At 46.4% G+C, this 18605-nt stretch overlaps 1 protein-coding gene across 4 annotated transcripts in view; it reads right to left on the minus strand.

The window, feature by feature from the left end:
* PKM (pyruvate kinase M1/2) overlaps positions 1 to 18605 on the minus strand; it is a 32980-nt gene that overhangs the window by 13617 nt on the left and 758 nt on the right. For all 4 annotated transcript variants that reach the window (XM_066278004.1, XM_066278002.1, XM_066278006.1 and 1 more), the window contains exons 2-3: positions 6513 to 6679; positions 5506 to 5597 (exon numbers count right to left, since the gene is read on the minus strand). In XM_066278004.1, coding sequence (XP_066134101.1) covers positions 5506 to 5597; positions 6513 to 6666 — 246 coding nt within the window. In that variant the 5' untranslated portion in view covers positions 6667 to 6679. The remainder of the gene's footprint in view (positions 1 to 5505; positions 5598 to 6512; positions 6680 to 18605) is intronic.

The raw sequence follows: 18605 nt of genomic DNA on the forward strand, positions 1-18605 counted from the left end.
AGGGATAGACAGATAGGAAGGAAGAGAGATGAGAAACATCAATTCTTTGTTATGGCTCCTTAGTTGTTCAATGATTGCTTTCTCATAAGTGCCTTGACCAGGGAGCTACAGCAGAGCAAATGACCCCTTGCTCAAGCTAGTAACCTTGGGCTCAAGCCAGCGACCATGGGGTCATGTCTATGATCCCATGCTCAAGCCAGAGACCTCACACTCAAGCTGGTGAACCCATGTGCAAGCTGAATGAGCCCGTGCTCAAGCCGGCAACTTCGGAGTTTTGAACCTGGAATCTCTGCATCCCACTCTGACACTCTATCTACTGCACCACCACCTGGTCAGGCTAATTAATTTATTTTTAAGTGAGAGGAGGGGAAATAGTGAGATGGGCTCCCTCATGTGCCCCAACCAGGATCCACCACCTGGCAACCCCCTGTCTTGAGCCGATGCTCTGTCCATCTGGGGCCAATGCTTGCAACTGAGCTATTTTTAGTGCCTGAGGCAGAGGCTCCATGGAGCCATCCTCAGTGCTGGGTCCAGTGTACTCAAATCAATCAAGCAATGGCTGCAGGAAAGAGAGAGAGAGAAAGAAGGGGGAGAGGGAGAGGAGGAGAAGCAGATGGCCATTTCTCCTGTGTGCTCTGACTGGGAATCAAATCTGGGACTTCCATATGCCAGGTCAATGCTCTATCTGCTGAGCCAACCAGCCAGGGCCAACCCGCTTCTCTTTCTCTATTTGCCGTTACCATTTGACTCAAAGCTTAGGTGTCAAAAGTTCTTAAATAGTGTAATTAGTATGACAGTGCCAATAAGAAGAACCTAGCTCAGCACTTCATGGGTCTTGGCCTATAACCATCATCATCCTGGAGAGCAGCACCTGCAAGCAGGAGGTCAGAGGGAAGCTGAACCAGAGCTTGATTGCCAAGCATGGTGTTGCCTAAAGCTTGGATATGAAAATCTCAGCTAATTCAGATAAATTCTACAATGAGGACCACTGGCTCTTTGAAGTAGAGTTCCTTACTGTAAGTTATGGAAATTTCTTTCTAATCCTGACTTGCAATAAAAATCGTACAGAAAACAATAGAGAAATAGTAAATGAATGGGTGTTGGATACAGTTAAGTGCCCCATGTTCAGAGTTAATGTGAGGAGTAACAGAATACATAACTTACTTAGAACAGAAATGAGCACATAGAAACTATTTAATAAATGCTACCTATTACTATCATTATCTTATATTATACTGATCAAATTATTGAATCTCAATGCAAACTGTGTTTCCAGAATAAAATTTACTTGGTCATGGGTCATGACTTTAATATATAACTGCCATTTGGGCCTGGTGATCTGAGCAGAGGTAGATCTTACGATCTAATTGTTGGAAAATATCCAATTTCATTTCAATGTAGATGCAGTCCCTGGGTTACGAATAAGATGGGTTCTGTGGGTTTGTTCTTTAGTTGAATCTGTATGTGAGTTGAAAAAGGTACATTTAACTATTAAATGCAACCTAGAGAGATGTTTGTCTTAACATAGTATTTACTTCCACTTTTCTGTGCATATAAATACTTACATATTTTCAAACCTACAGAACCTATCTCAACAGAACCTATCTCATTTGAACCCAGGGACTCTCTATATAAGAAATTAAGCTACAAGTCATTTTATGACTTTTAAACTCTCTTCTAATGTAGAATAAATAGTCCCTTTCCCATTTATGGTCTTTTCTGTGCTCTTTTATTCTTGACCAGACTTTCCAGGACTTTTTGATTTGTTTTTTCCCTGTTTTTTGTTGTTTTTTAGCCCCAAAGAACCAACTCTTGGTTTAATTTGTTGAATTTATTTTCTATTTTAATCATTAAACTATGCTTTAAAATCAACTCCTTTCCTTCACCTGTTTAAGGTTATTTTAGGGTTCCCCCTAGTGTTTTGTATTAAATATGTATTTATTTCATTTACTTTCACACTCTCGCTTCTTGACAACTGCATTCAAATTTACAGATTTTCTACTTAGTATGTTAGACTCTGTTCTCAATTTCTATAAAAGGGTAAGTCAGCAAGCCTGACCAGGTGGTAGCGCAGTGGATACAGCGTTGGACTGGGATGCCGAGGACCCAGGTTCGAGACCCCGAGGTTGCCAGCTTGACCACGGGCTCATCTGGTTTGAGCAAAAGCTCACCAGCTTGGACCCAAGGTTGCTGGCTCGAACAAGGGGTTACTCGGTCTGCTGAAAGCCCACGGTCAAGGCACATATGAGAAAGCAATCAATGAAAAACTAAGGTGTCGCAATGTGCAACGAAAAACTAATGATTGATGCTTCTCATCTCTCTGTTCCTGTCTGTCTGTCCCTCTCTCTGACTCTGTTTCTGTAAAAAAAAAAAAAAAAAAAAGGCTAAGTCAGCAAATGTGGCCTATATAATTTCTACTTACGAAACTTGAGGTTTTATTTTCCTTTTTGTGGCCTAACATATTTCTGAAACATTAGCAATTTAAATAAATATGCATTTATGTCTTGGAGACAGAATCATACACACTTACCAGTTGATTATTAGGTATTATTTACTCAAATTCTCTACACTGTCATCTTCAGGTACACTTTTGGAAGGAGTACTACTGAAGTCTCCCACCACGGCTGTGGTCTTGTTGGATGTTACCAGTTGAAAAATCCCACCCCTCAATGTCGTCCTTGTGCAACACTCTACAGCTTGGTTAGTGAAGTCAGTATTTCTGGCCAACATGGCACGACGGGACCACTTGCTCAGTGAAAGCACACCTTGCCCATGTTTGCCATGTAAACAGACAGACGTGGGGGCTAGAGATCCTGTGGTCATGCTGTGAAAGGGTCCTGTGCAGACGGTGGACACTCCTCAGTCAGAGCGAGGGAAAGAAAGCAACTTCAGTGTTCTGCTCAGGAGAGTATTTAAAATATGAAGAGCTGTATAAGCACAACCCGGCTGCAGGTCAGGAGCCACAAGGTGCTGTGCAGTCAAACTGAATCCTGTCTACTTGACATTATTTATAACATTAGGACACTTTCAAATCAGCTTCTAAAACCCAGATTGCAGAGACAACCTCATCCTGGTCAAAAACCTAAAATAAACCCATAAGAGAGATTTGGGGGTTTTTTTGATTGTTTGTTTTTATCCCAATCCTAATCTGTGAATAAGAGTTAAAGCACAGATTATCTCCAAATGCCTCTTACAGTTTAAAAAAATAAAATAAAATGGCCTGAGCCGGCCCCTCAGCAGGCACAATGGATAGCACTCACCCTTGCCATTTTGGGGCTGTGCGGTGTTATTTTACTGGATAGAAGTTATAGAGCCCAGTAAAGGTCAACTTCTTAAAATCTATTTCAGCTCCTTCCTCTGTAGACCCTGGCTCCCTGATCCAGCAGCAGGGAGCAGCTGTGATGTTTTCAGCTCTCTCTTTGGGCCAAGCTAACTCTTGAAGTGACTTTTGGTGACTCCTGCTGAGGACCCCCAGCTTTGGAAAATGACAGAATGTCATTACAGACATGTATTAACCTGTCTGAGGTGCCTGCTGAACATGGATCCTCTGAACTTGGTCAGGCCCCCGTGACATTTAGAGGCTGCCACTTGCCAGGCTATAGGCTGTTTCCCACAGGCTAAGGAAGCTATGATGAAGTCTCATGTTTCCAGAAAGGAAGAATTCACCTCTTGGATGGCTCTTTCTGAGGCTTTATTTTTAGCTCAAACTTAATACCAACTTCCAAATGCCAGAGGGCAACCCTTCTCCCCCTGCCTTTCTAGGGCAGCATTTTCTTTATTCTGAACAAGCATGGCCTGACCTGTGGTGGCGCAGTGGATAAAGAGTCGACCTGGAACACTGAGGTCACTGGTTCAAACCCCATGCTTGACCGATCAAGGCACAAACGGGAAGCATCTGTGAGTTGATGCTTCCTGCACCTTCCCTTGCCTTTCTCTCTCTCTTTCTCTACCCTCTCTCTAAAAATCAATAAATAAAATATTTTTTAAAAATTAAAAAAAGAGAGGTAATAAAGTCAAGAGAGGGGGAAGTCTGCCTCATTTATTTCTCCTCTATCAATGCCAGTGTGAAATCCCAGGGCCTATGGTTGAGCCTGAAGGTTTTATTTTTTTTTAAATTTTTTTTATTTTTTGCATTTTTCTGAAGCTGGAAACAGGGAGAGATAGACAGACTCCTGCATGCGCCCGACTGGGATCCACCCGGCACGCCCACCAGGGGCGACGCTCTGCCCACCAGGGGGCGATGCTCTGCCAATCCTAGGCGTCGCCATGTTGCGACCAGAGCCACTCTAGCGCCTGAGGCAGAGGCCAAGGAGCCATCCCCAGCGCCCGGGCCATCTTTGCTCCAATGGAGCCTTGGCTGCGGGAGGGGAAGAGAGAGACAGAGAGGAAGGTGCGGCGGAGGGGTGGAGAAGCAAATGGGCGCTTCTCCTGTGTGCCCTGGCCGGGAATCGAACCCGGGTCCTCCACACGCTAGGCTGACGCTCTACCGCTGAGCCAACCGGCCAGGGCGAGCCTGAAGGTTTTAAAAAGGCACTGTCCCTCAGGGAGCCCCTATACTCCTACACTCCTCAAAATAAGCTTGTCCAAATTTGGGAACAGAAGCAGGAATAGAAGACTTCCCAAGAGCAGCCCCCTGGACCGTGGGTCTGTCCCCAGGTCAAGTCCGCTCATGAACAGCCCCAGCACTAACATAATCCTACCAGGCTCCTGGGAAAGTGTTATGACCCAGTTTTATCTGAATGGACCGGAACCCCTGGGAACGAACAGCTGGAACACAATGCTGAGAAAGTGAAGTATGAAATGCCAGACAGGGTCAGTCCTTCACTCGCCACAGTGGAAGCCCTTCTCCTGGGCCTGCCTGGTCATCCTAAACCAGACCAGAGTCCATCTGCAGGGTAAGCCTTTGTCCCTGCAGTGTGAGCTGTTTCAGAAGACCGTGGTGGGTGTGTCAAGCCCTGCGGCCAGGACAGTTAATGGCTCAGAGAGGTTCCGGCAGCACTTTTCTACGTCCCTCTGCATGGGCTCATGGTGGTACAAGTACATGGGAGGACCATAGCCAATGACAAAGGTCTTTTTTTTTTTTTAATTAATTTTAATGGGGTGAGATCGATAAATCAGGGTACATATGTTCAGAGAAAACATCTCTAGGTTATTTTGACATTTGATTATGCTGCATTCCCATCACCCAAAGTCCCATTGTCTTCCGTCACCTTCTATCTGGTTTTCTTTGTGCCCCTCCCCTCCCCTCCCCCAACCCCTCTCTCTCCTCCCCCCTCCCCATATTCCCTACACTCTTGTCCATGTCTCAACAAAGGTCTTCTTTGTCAAGGAGGTGTGGCCAACGAAGATGGTAGGAGAGGGGGAGGAGAGTAGGCAAGGACAGGCCATTGATGGCACTCTTCCCATTGGCTGTAAACCCCAGATCTGCTCTTGCCTGGCCCACTGCATCCTCACCCTGCTTCCTACATGCCACCCCAGTGGCCAAGCTGCCCAGCTGAGGCTCACCTCGTGAGTTCCATGAGAGAAGTTCAGACGAGCCACATTCATCCCAGACTTAATCATCTCTTTCAACATCTCCACTGATCGGGAAGCTGGGCCTAGTAAAAAAGTTTTAAAGACAAAAATCTTAGTTATTCAAAGGATATACACTTGAAACTTGCTTGGGTTTCCCACCCCCCAAAGAGCTCAATATTCTTTTTAAAAAGCCACATATATGGCTATTACTGTGTTAGCCCACTTTCTTAATTTAGGGGCACACTTTTATTGCCTTTAAATTCTACAGGCTCCCATCTAATCAGTGAAGCCCAGGAAAGACTTGGCCAGCCCTCTTTGCTCTCCTGGAAGCCCAGCCAGATGTCCAACCAATGACACTTGATCATACAGAGAATGTCAAAAAATATTTCTGGCCTTGGCCAGTTGGCTCGGTGGTAGTATTGGCCTAGCATGTGGATGTCCTGGGTTCAATTCCCAGCGAGGGCACACAAGGAAAGAAAACATCTGCTTCTCCACCCCTCTCCTTCTCTCTCTCCTTCTCTCTCTCTCTCTCTCTTCCCCTCCCGCAGCCATGGCTTAATTGGTTCAAGTGCATCAGCCCTGGGTGCTGAGGACGGCTCCATTGAGCCTCACCTCAGGCACTGAATATAGCTTGGTTGCCAAGCAATGGCCCAGATGGAGTTTGCCGGGCGAATCTCAGTCAGGGAACATGTGGGAGTCTTATGTCTCTATCACCCCTCTGCTCACATGAAAAAGAAGAAGAAAAAAACATACATCTTTCCTAGGTCTCCAAGATACTCCTACAAAGACATGCTAAGGAAGATGCTCTCTAACTTTTGCCTTTAGCAGAAAATATAAAGCATACCAAAACTTCATTGCAACTTCCTATGCTATCAGTTCCCATAAGAATCTGTGCAGAATCTTGCTCAATATCTAGGACTGCTACACTTAGTCTATTCAGGAGAGAAAAGAACACTGTCACATGAAGCCTTATTTGGGGGGGGGGCACACTCACTCACCGATGGTACAGATGATGCCTGTGTTCCGGGCCGTGATGGGCGGTGAGTCGATGTCCAGGCGGCACATGTGCTCCAGGAACGTGTCGGCCATGGCCGCGTGCAGCTGCTGGGTCTGAATGAAGGCAGTCCCGACATCACTGTGGGGCTTCGGCATTGTCGCTGAGGTCCTGGGTCCAGGGGAAGTGAAGGGCGTGATTAGTTTGAGAAGCCTGGGTAGTTACTACACCACTTGGCATGGAAGGCCATTTCCTGCTGATACATTAAATCAATCAACACGCTTTGTGCACACGCCACAGGTAACCCCTCACACCCTGGCCATGTGGTGCTCCTTGAGTCACGCAAAGGGCGCACGGGACAATGAGCAAGTACTTCCTGAGCATCCACTGCACGCAGACCTCCCTCACACTGGGCTAGTTTCTACCCCGACAGCTTTCCTGCTAATCATATCAACAACATCATTTTACGTGCCCTGAAGGAGCTTCCTCAAAAGAAAACTAACCATCTTCCAGTGACATAAACAACTGACTCCTTCCTAGTTTAGAACCTTGGTAAATCTAGATCTTTGTATGAAAACTTGTCTCAAAGCCACAAACATCCGCTACAGGCTGGAGCACCCATACTGACTCTTAACAATGCCCCCCCCCCCCCAAACCCAAAGTGATGTTCCCGATTGTCCAGACAGCCAACACTCAGGCAGTTCTCCTTGCTCTAGATTCCTAGGTTTTCACTAACCCAAAACACCACATAAAGTCATTGCTCGACACACTCCAGGCCTGAGAGTGGGTCCCAGCCCACTGATAGGCAATAAAAACTGATCCCGGAACACGAAGCGAACTCCCACTGAAACCCTGAATGCAAAATCTTTTCATCCCAGGAGTTTGCGACTAAAAACCGTATCTACTTTTGATCAGAAGGACTTCAGGATGTGCAAAGCAATTTGCATAAAACCCAGGATAACCATTGTGCTGGTCTAGTTCTAAAATTATCACAACTCCATTTGCAACATGAGATTAAAGTTGCCCGTCAGATGTTTTTCCCCAACCATGCACCATGCCAACTCCCTTTACAACTCTGACAAGCACACCACTCCCAGTAACAAAGACTGTCTGTTCCAGGTAATTAACCAGCCCAGGTTACAATTCTGACAACTTTCCTGACCTTTGCTCTCATTCATTACTGCCTTACAGTAAACTCACTCAGCCAGTGAGAAAAGGAGTGAGACACTTACAGCCAGTCCCTTGAAGAACTGTCAGGTAAGAATATGAGCAGAAGCTTGACATTTCTCGTCAGAAGACTGTCCCTTTCCTCAAATTCTTAGACCAAGGGGCTGTTCCTTCTAAAACCCTCAAGCCTAAATGCTTCATCCCAGGCTCAGGAACAAATCCCTTTTTAGCCCTGTCCCACATCCTCCTAAATCTCAAGGCTCCAAATCAAAGCCCCCCGTCCCATAACCTTATTCCTTCTCCCTCCATCCCTGACTTTGGGGCCTCTCTGGGTGGCTCTGGTAGAGTGCACAACTAAATTGTCTCTGCCATCTTCAAGAAGTCTGGTAAAAACCTGAGAAGCTTTGTGACCAGTTGTGAGCAACAAGTCCTCAACTACAGAATCTAAAATGTTTAAAATGGGGACATAAGAGACTGGCTAACTTGTGCACATGGCAAGCACACTGTTCCTTTCGCTGTGTGCCTCCTCATCTTGCTAAGCACCAGGTCCTGAAAATCAGCATCACCCCTCTCCACACAACCTGGTTGGTTCTGCACCTCTCAGCACCTGGACGTATCCCGTGTGTGCTGAACACTGTCTCATGAGTCTTAATGCATCTCTACCAAAAGCAAATTTGTACCTGCACCCCGTCCATGCCCAAATCTGAGGAACTTCTGAATTACTGGAGGGCCAGCCAGGGCAACCAAGGTTCCCACTTTTGCATGCACAGCTGAAGAGGGCTTGCATGCCTTCATAACACCAGTGGGCTTGGGTAAGTCTGGCCACTAAGGGAATGGTACTGAGGAGACGGTACCAGATAGCACACGGAGCCAGTAGGAACACAGAGGCCCTGCTGGAGCCTCCAAGTGGAGAGAGCCACACAGTCTGAAGGCTGTGTCATGAACAAAAAAGGTCTGCGAAATTGGGTTGGGGTAACCAGCCCCACTCTTCTTAGAAAGCACCAGCTGGCTCCTTAGTAGGCCCGAGACATTAGGGTCTCTCCTTGAAGACAACTGGCTGGGCCACCAATTATCAGGTCATACCTTGTATTCTCTGTGCTTGAGCTTCCGGTGACATAATGCTCTTTTTTTGGCTCAGGGTGGCTCCTTGGCCCCACTTGCAAAAACTGCTCAGAGCTGAGTAAGGTTTTCTCTGTGGAGCTGTACAAGGATTAAGGTAAAGGCTGAGTATAACTAAAGCTCTTTGAGGTAATGGAAAAATTACCTTAATAACCAGGTATTCAGGTGGTAGCTGCTCCTAGACATTCAGTGATGTTACAAAGGAAAACACAAACCTCCCAAGCAAATACCATGAAACTGGTAACAGAAAACTCACAGGTAAAAGTGAATTCTTGACCCTGGCTGGTTGGCTCAGTGGTAGAGCGTCAGCCTGGCATGTGGATGTCCAGGTTCGATTCCCAGTCAGGACACACAGAAGTGCTCACCTACTTCTCCACCCCTCGCCATCTTGCTTCTCTCTCTTCTCTCCTCCTGCAGCCAAGGCGCAATTAGAGAGAGTTGGCCTCGGGTGCTAAGGATGACTCCATGGCCTCCGCCTTAGGTGCTAAAAAAATGGCTCCGATTGCAATGGAGCAAGGGTCCCAGATGGGTAGAACACCGCCCCCTGACGGGTTTGTTGGGTAGATTCCAGTCAGGGCACATGCGGAAGTCTATCTCTGTCTCCCCTCCTCTCACTAAAATTTTAAACTAAATAAATAAAGGAGTTCTTGCTGGCCCCTCTACGATGTTTTCCCCCCTCCCCTAACACCCAAATATTCCTTTTCCTGTAAAGACTCTAAACATGTGGTTTACTATCATTTCACTGTTCTCTTCAGCAGGGGTCCCCAAACTTTTTACACAGGGGGCCAGTTCACTGTCCCTCAGACCGTTGGAGGGCCTGACTATAAAAAAAACTATGAACAAATCCCTACGCACACTGCATATATCTTATTTTAAAGTAAAAAAACCAAACGGGAACAAATACAGTATTTAAAATAAAGAACAAGTAAATTTAAATCAACAAACTGACCAGTATTTCAATGGGAACTATGGGCCTGCTTTTGGCTAATGAGACGGTCAATGTCTGGTTCCATATTTGTCACTGCTAACATAACAAGTGATATGATGCGCTTCCGGAGCCGTGACGCGTGCATCCCGCGTCCCCGGAAGTAGTACTGTACGTGAGCAACCTCGCACTTTGTGGTGTCACCACATACAGTACCACTGACCAGCAATGAAAGAGGTGCCCCTTCTGGAAGTGCGGTGGGGGCAGATAAATGGTGTAGTGCGGCCCGTGGGCGTAGTTTGGGGACCCCTGCTCTACAGAACCCTGATCCCTCCTCCTTTTTCAGGGGGAAGGGATACTAAATTAAACATCCATAAAAGGTCTGGAAGCGTAGCTACCAAAATATTAATAGCATGTTGTGGTGGTAGGAGTATAGCAAAATTTTTTCTTGTCTTTACTAATAAATTTACTGATATAAAATATTTTTATTATAAGAAAAATTACAAATATACCTCCTCCAGAAATAATATATTTACAAGCATCTTGGTAAAAGTATTGAAATTTTAAAAAGTGTGCTTGACCAGTGGTGGCACAGTAGACAGGGTGTCAACCTGGTATGCTGAGGACCCAGGTTTGAAACCCAGATGTCCCTGGCTTAAGCATGGGCTCATCCAGCTTGAGCCCGTTATCATGTCCGTCCCACACCATGCCCACATACAGGAACCTCATTCTTGAGCCTGAGGCCCTGCAGGAGGAGCCTCCTCAGAGCCACTTCCCCCTCTGTGAGAAACAAGACACCAGAGGGGGCCTCAGTGCAGGTTGATGGGTCACTGGCTCAGCTAGAGCCCCTGGTCAAGGCACGTATGAGAAGCAGTCAGTGAACAACTAAGGTGCCACAGTTATGAGTTGATGCTTCCTGTCTGTCTGAATCTTTCTGTCTCTCTTTCTCTCTTGCTAAAAATAATAATAAAAAATAAAACAAATGTGAAGCTCCCAGTTCCATTAGGCAACTGTTGTTACATGCACTTTAGGAATACTGTTTAAATGTGGCAGGTAAGATAAGGCATCTCAGGACCTTAGTCACAATTGGACAGTTTCACAGGTCAACTGATGCATTCAGAACCTCAAAGCAAAAAAAAAAAAAAAAAAAAAAGTAATACAGTTTACAGGAAAATTCAATGTCAAAAACCTGTTAGTACCTGTCCTGTGGTGGTGCAGTGCTGAGGTCACTGGTTCAAAACCCCAGCCTTACCCAGTCAAGGCACACATGAGAAGCAACTATTACAAGTTGATGCTTCGGACTCCTCCCCCACCACCTTCCTTTTTCTCAAATCAATAAATAAAATCTTAAAAAAACCTGTTAGTTATATGCTCAAATCCAGACAACTTCTTGTCCTGTCTAGTCTGTCCTTAGGCCCCACCACACAGTCCTGTGACAAAGGTGTCCTGGCACAGAAGCCTGCCCCAGACCAGATATAAGTATATTGAGCTCAAATACTAACCCTATTTCACCACCTCAGACTAAATTGAGGTTTACAAGGTCTGACCTTTTGTTTACCTATGCTATTAAGTACAAAAATAACAAATGAAAACTTGGTATTTGAGTGGAAATATACATCAGCAATGACCCCCCCCCCAAAAAAAAAGCAAATGGGTCCAGATTCCTACAGGGTCTCAGCATGTCCTCAGAGCACATCACCAAAACAGACCCCATGTCTCATCCCTGGTCACTAACTGGTCTCTCCTGCCCGTCTCCAAGGACCTCCCTGAGCTGCTTCTTCCAAGCACATGGTGCCAACTACCTGCAGTTCTGCCTACAGCACCCTCTGGACTCTGCTGGCCCCAGGACGGCAGCCTCAGCCCCAGTCTCTCAGGGCCAGCCTCAGGGAAGAGCTCCCCCCCCACTCACACCAGCATCTGGACAGTGTCTGTGGGGACACGTGGCCCTGCCCTTGACAGTGGCCTCACTACCACACCCTCCTCTGCGGGAGGCACAGACATGCAGAGCCAACCTCCAGCCAGCACTGGAAGTCCGGTGCATCCACTGATGGCGAGAACTGCTGTGCCCAGGTACAGGAGCCTCATTCTTGAGCCTGAGCCCCTGCAGGAGGAGCCTCCTCAGAGCCATTTCTCCTCTGCGAGAAACGAGACACCAATGGGGGCCTGAGTGCAGTTAGTCGGGGGACCCAGCGGGCGGTCCCAGTTCAGCTCCAGAGGCCCCTAGTCCCACTTTTCCTTTCCTATCTCAAGGGGCTCCTGATCACTTCATTCATTCCACTCCTCAAAAACCAGCAAGGGGTGGAGGGATTTGTATAAAAAATCCCTGGCATGCTACTTCTTAGAGCCTGCACTGTTGGCAAGTTGTTCTGGGAAAGATTCACTCTTCACTCCACCTATTCTACCTCTCACAAAGGCCCATGCCACTCTCCTCTGGCAAGCAGCCTGGCCCATGAGCCTGCACGTACCTGAGCCAGCCTGTAACCAGCCCAGGATCTCTGCACCAGTTGATGCCAGCCTCACCACCCAGACTAACCCAGTAACAGTGGCACCTGTCTTTCTCGCTCTGGTATCAATTTGCTACTCAGGCTTCCTACTCTCCAAACCAGCATGAAGGCCTTTCATCAATTTCCACATCTTTAGAAGGTCCAGTCTACATCACAACATGCTGGACAAAGCACATAGGCCAGCCCGTTCCCTAGGAGCTCTCTCCCCAGATGATGGAGCAGGGGGATGTAATTCCCAAGACTGGGCTTCAGCTGACTGTGGCAGCAGGAAGATCCGAACAGGTGCAGGCCAGCCACAGAACCAAGTCCAAGCCGGGTCTAGAGTGAATGGGCATGCATCCCAAAATAGATAGATGACAACTGTGAATTTGCACATGGGATGGGTTATGGAGGATAAGCAATCTTTAGCTGAGATATGTGAATCTGAAGTCTGCTCCACCCTCAGCAGGCCCCATAACAGAAAGGAAAGTCTAGTTTGCCCAGTTATACAACAAAATGAACACACCTGTAGGTTCAAGTAATATTCCTTTACTTTTATTTATTCAGGGCTAGAAGTGACTTAAAAACCGGCTGACCAGGTGGTGGCACAGTGAATAACACGTCGGACTGGGATGAGGGAAGACCCAGGTTCGAGACTCCGAGGTCGCCAGCTTGAGCGAGGGCTCATCTGAGCCCAAGGTCACTGGCTCGAGCAAGGGGTTACTTGGTATGCTGAAGGCCCGCGGTCAAGGCAAGTATGAGAAAGCAATCAATGAACAATTAAGGTGTTGCAATGCACAACGAAAAACTAATGATTGATGCTTCTCATCTCTCTCTGACTCTCTCTGTCTCTGTAAAAACAAACAAACAAAACCCTTATATAAGCGCCTGACCAGGTGGTGGCACAGTGGATACAGCATCAACTGGGATGCAGAGGACCCAGGCTTGAGACCCTGAGGTCGCCAGCTTGAGCGCGGGCTCATCTGGTTTGAGCAAAGCTCACCAGCTTGGACCCAAGGTCGCTGGCTCAAGCAAGGGGTTACTTGGTCTGCTGTAGCCCCACGGTCAAGGCACATATGAGAAAGTAATCAATGAAAAACTAAGGTGTTGCAACGAAAAACTGATGATTGATGCTTCTCATCTCTCTCTGTTCCTGTCTGTTTGTCCCTGTCTGTCCCTCTCTGTCTCTGTAAAATAAATAAATAAATAAATAAATAAATAAGGCACCATTATTATAAAAAAAGAAAGACTTATAAGCAAGAGCCTAAGGTCCTTTCACAAACTAGAGTGTGGAATAGGACACAAAAGCTGATGCTAAATGGGCCTAACCCCAGAAAGACCAGCCAAATAAATCCAGGGCAGGAAGTACCAAGGTGGGGAAACCTCGCTGTCCTCACATGCCAAGGGTTTCTTGGTTTAATTGCAGGCACTCTGAGCAGAGAACTGGTTTCAGCCCAAAGAAGGAAGTCTGGATGTTGCTGTGCTATTATGGTGCCTCCTTATGAGGCTTGAGAGAATGAGGCAGGGCTTCCGGGCACGGAACTCATAGTTTGGTTTAGGACCCTTCCAGGTCAGGCACAACCAAGCTGGATGATGGGCCTCAGCATTTACAGGAACTGCTGCCCTGTATCACAGCTGCAGGGAGAAAAAGGAGGAATGGCAGGAGGGCCATGCCAGCTTGCCAAGGGCACTGACCTAGTTAACCTAGTTAGTCTGACTGGTCTTAGGTTTACTTCTGCTTTGTTTTCAACTAAAGATATATTAAACAACTGCATTTCTACCACCCAGAACTGACATTAACATTTGGCCAGATTATTTTTAGACCTAAATTTTTTTTTACAATTTTACAGTTTATTTCTTCTCCACCCCCAGGCCCCTTCAGCCCTTTCACATCCCATCAAAAACATTGACACCGACCACCTGTGATATTGCCAATCTCTAAAATGCCCTAAGTCGTGTACTATACAAATATCACTAAACTTGCTTTTTCACTCAGCACATTTAACATCTATCTGGTTAGTGTGCAGATCTGGTTAATTCCTATGAGATGTTATGCCAGTCCACTGCACAGCTAGATGCTTTATTTTGGTATTCCCTTACTGGTTGGCCATCTCCCCCCTATTAAACCAAACCCCCCCCCCCCCCCCCCGGTTTTCAGTGCTATAACAACTCTCCTTGCACGTTTCCTTGTGCAGGTGTGAGAGTCTATACATCCAGAAATGAAATTCCTGAGCCACAAGGTATGCTTATTTTCTGTTTTACTAAATATTTCTCAATTGCTCTCCAAAAGTGGCTATATCCACTTTCAACTAACCAGAAATGTCAGTTCTTGCCTTCCAATCCCCTTTACCAACACTTGAAACTGTAAAACTTTTTAAATGTTCAACCATCTGATGGCTAACTTTTGTGAGTATGCTCCCTTATAATAATAAAAGGTGCCTCGAATATCAAGTCTTTGTCTCCATACCTCTTACCGAGATCAAAACTTCAGGGCTCCCCCCAAATGTGCATGGTTTCATTTCATTCCAAAACTGACTCAGCTGACTCATCACCTGAGACAGCAGAGACACATGTTGTCTAAAGTGAAGTAAATATTCCCTCTCTGTAAATTGATTAAAGATGTTTAGAAAGGGCCCTGGCCTGGGGGCTCAGTGGATAGTGTTGTCCTGGTACACAGAGGTCACAGGCTCAAAGCCTGGCCTTATGAGAAGTAACCAATGAGTGCACAACTAAATAAAAAAGCTAAGTAGAACAATGAGTTGATGCTTCTCCTCTCTCCTTCAAATCAATGGGAATTTAAAAAAAAGTGTTTAGACGGGATGGGTCTCCTTTCAGAGAATTTTCCCAACTGCTATCAGCTAAGCCAGCTCATACTCTGAATGAAATGTTATGACCACCAGCTTCGCTGCCCTATCACAGCGGGTCCTGGCATCTCCCCACTACAGCCGCTGCCTGACTTCCAAATACAGCTTGTTCACTGTTGACCTCAGAGAAGAGAGGCTTAGAGCTCCCCAGCTTTGCATACAGTCAGAAGTGGGGGAGGTTAGCCTCAGAGGCCAGCAGAGGTACTGCAGCCTGGCTCTCCTACGTGCAGACTGACACAGCCGCTGCAGGGGCAGGGAGGGGCAGTGCTGCTCCGTGGCCAGCCAGCCAACGTCTCCCTCTTTGAGCAAGCAGTCAAATCAGGAGGCCAAAAGGCCCAGCAGAGGCTGCAGGCCACCACCCACCACACCTCACCTTTCCCTAAACAGCTTCTTTGATGAAGCCCTGAAGAAGCAGACTTCATTTATCTAGCCCAGGGATAGTTAACCTTTTTATACCTACCGCCCACTTTTGTATCTCTGTTAGTAGTAAAATTTTCTAGCCGCCCACCGGTTCCACAGTAATGGTGATTTATAAAGTAGGGAAGTAACTTTACTTTATAAAATTTATAAAGCAGAGTTACAGCAAGTTAAAGCATATAATAATTACCAAGTACTTTATGTTAGATTTTCGCTAAATTTGACAGAATAAATCTTTTTTTTTTTTTTAATATTTTATTTATTGATTTTTAGAGAGAGAGAGAGAAGGGGGAAGGAGCAGAAAGCAACAACTCCCATATGTGCCTTGACCAGGCAAGCCCAGGGTTTCGAACCGGCAACCTCAGTGTTCCAGGCTGACACTTTATCCCACTGCGCCACCACAGGTCAGGCGACAGAATAAATCTTTATAAAACAACTTACTATAGTTAAATCTATCTTTTTATTTATACTTTGGTTGCTCCACTACCGCCCACCATGAAAGCTGGAATGCCCACTAGTGGGTGGTAGGGACCAGGTTGACTATCACTGATCTAGCCTAAGGCTGGCTCTTGGTGAAAAATACAAGTTCCCAGAAAGTACTGTGGCATTAGGAATGGTCTTCATTTGGCTCTATCCCACCTATACCAAAATTTGATGCTTAAAGTGATAACTCAAGGTACTATAAGAATTTTAACCAAATAAAATAATTTCTTCATCTCACAAAGTTGCAAGAAAACTGCTCTGCTCACATGGGTGACTCATTCCTGTGGTGTGCCAGTTAACTGGGATCTGAATGGGGATCCTCAGAATGACTCAGAAAGAATGTCAAATGAGTCACTTTCCCCTACCTTGATCTCGGTCTTAGCTTTGGGTCAGAATAACACCTCCTGGCATGCCTTCATAAAAGCTGAAGCTAAGTAAATGAAAACTCATGTAGTGTGAGTCTGTCATGCAAAGGCTATATTTTTTTCTACCTTCCTGCTCATAGCCATTTCCTCATTTCTTCCATTGCCTCAATATTAAGAAATAAACAGCTTCAGAACTGCAATGGCTTTTCCTGTGATTCCACATTGATGTCACAACACACAAGCTGCATAAGTAACTCCCATAAGGTGTTAACTCTGATTGGAGTCACAGCTACTAAATTTGCCAAATCTCAGGGGGTAACATTTCTTAAAGATTCCATTAATGGCTCTTGGTTAAACTATGAATTTAACTAAGTTAAACTAAAATTATGTACTTCCAATGCTGCGCTTAACACGAGAACAGCTGTACTAGAAAGAAAGAGCCTAATGTCCACATATTTTGGCTCAAGTCTAGTAACTCAGAAATGAGTTCAAGGACATTGTTCCAGGCGCTATCCCCACAGGCTGCCATGCCCACCACAGAAGGCTCGGGAACGTGGGTGCATAGACTGGGTGCAGGGCTCTTCCCGCTGCGCTTCTGTTCCTAGGGCATTATAGAGAGCCTGGGGACCTGGACAAACCATTTTTTCACTCAGTTGAGACATTTTTAACTGGGGGAAATGTGTGGTTCATTATTTGACTCACTGAAGGGGGAGAGGGAACTTTTTAAACCTGCCAAATTAATAATGCAGTTTCCCACTCACCCAACGATGATAATTCTCTCAAAAGCGGCTAACTTGCGAGGCTGAGTCATCTTCCCCACAGAGCCTCCCCCACCCTCACACAACGACCTGAAGATGAGTTACATACCTAGCCCCTCAGAACAGCCCCACTGTATTCACAGCAGCACCCTGGAAAAACCAGAGGGCAAATTATTTGCTAACAATGCAGCATAGTGGGAGGCCTAGGACAGGACGGTTACCCTAGGCAGGAGTGGCCACACCCACAGCGGAGCCAGGAGGGGGCTACTGCCACCTGCCTCCAACCCTAATTTTACACTTAAACTGGCAAAGCCAATCCTAGTACCAGGCAAGTCAGGATGGAACTAAAGATTTCTCCGTGTTGCAACTTTGTTTCTACTCTTATAGCCCAACACTAAAGATTAAAATCCCCCTCTATTGCCTTCCTGATCCCCATTCTTAGGAGACTAAAGAACCCTGTTGCAAGTGGAGAGTTTCAAAGTAACCTTATTAGTTACTCTGACGGGTTTCCAAGAGATACCTAGTATTTAGAGACTCGCAAAGATTAAACGAGTGTGTTTATAGGGATGGCATGAGGATGAGCCCTAGAACCCGATTCTGTATTAATTTTCACCAGATTAGACATTTCACTGATTTTTCAACATATATACACGTAGGCGTGCGTTCAGAAACCAATCCTTTCAACTATCATGAGAAAAATGTTATTCTCAGTTTGCACGTGGAAAACAGGTCCTGAGGCTGAATTATCTGCAATATCACCTTATATTAATGAGTCAAATCTGATCCTAAAGGCCTGTTGACAATTTCCTAATGCTTCTATCCATCAGGTTCTCTAGTACAGGAGGATTGATGATGACCTGAGTTTGAAGGACATGGATAAGAAACCAAAGGTGCTTTACCACGAACTGACTTTTAAATAACCTTCAGAATGTAAGGTGCTTTCCTGCTTCTTCAAACCCAATGTGATGCCACTTTGTGAGACGTCCTGGCACCTCCCTCCCCTGCTCTCCAAGCAAGAAGGGTGGGTGTACCTTCCTCACCAGTGAAAACGCTGTTTGCGTTTTCTGGTGAGACTGTGAGCTCTGTGGGCTACGACTGATCTTAAGGCTTCCCGGTCTCCATCCCTTTCCTCAAAACAGCTCTAAAAAAACACAGAGCTCGTATGGAAAGAACGCGGTCCTTGCAGCCAAGCCCACACCTGCTCTACCCCACCCTGCGTTCTACAATGTGGGCACATCTCTCAAGCAACGTGAAGCAGAGGCGTGGTCCGGCGGAGTAGATTCCAGGGGCTACGTGCCGCCCCGCCGCAGCAGGATGGAGCCCGGCGACGCTCCCGGGGGTGAGGTCGCAGAATCTGGGGCGCCCCAGCAGCACCCACCCTTTCTTCCCCTGCGGCGGGGAATGCCAAGGGTTACGTAAGGCAGGCCGCCACTGCATCTGCCCATCAAGACCGCTGCACTCCGGACAGTGACTGGGCCACGGGGCTGGGAGGCGTAATGCAGAAGGGACCCGGCAA

The sequence above is a fragment of the Saccopteryx bilineata genome, chromosome 4, assembly GCF_036850765.1.
Source record: "Saccopteryx bilineata isolate mSacBil1 chromosome 4, mSacBil1_pri_phased_curated, whole genome shotgun sequence".
Taxonomy (NCBI): Eukaryota; Metazoa; Chordata; class Mammalia; order Chiroptera; family Emballonuridae; genus Saccopteryx; species Saccopteryx bilineata.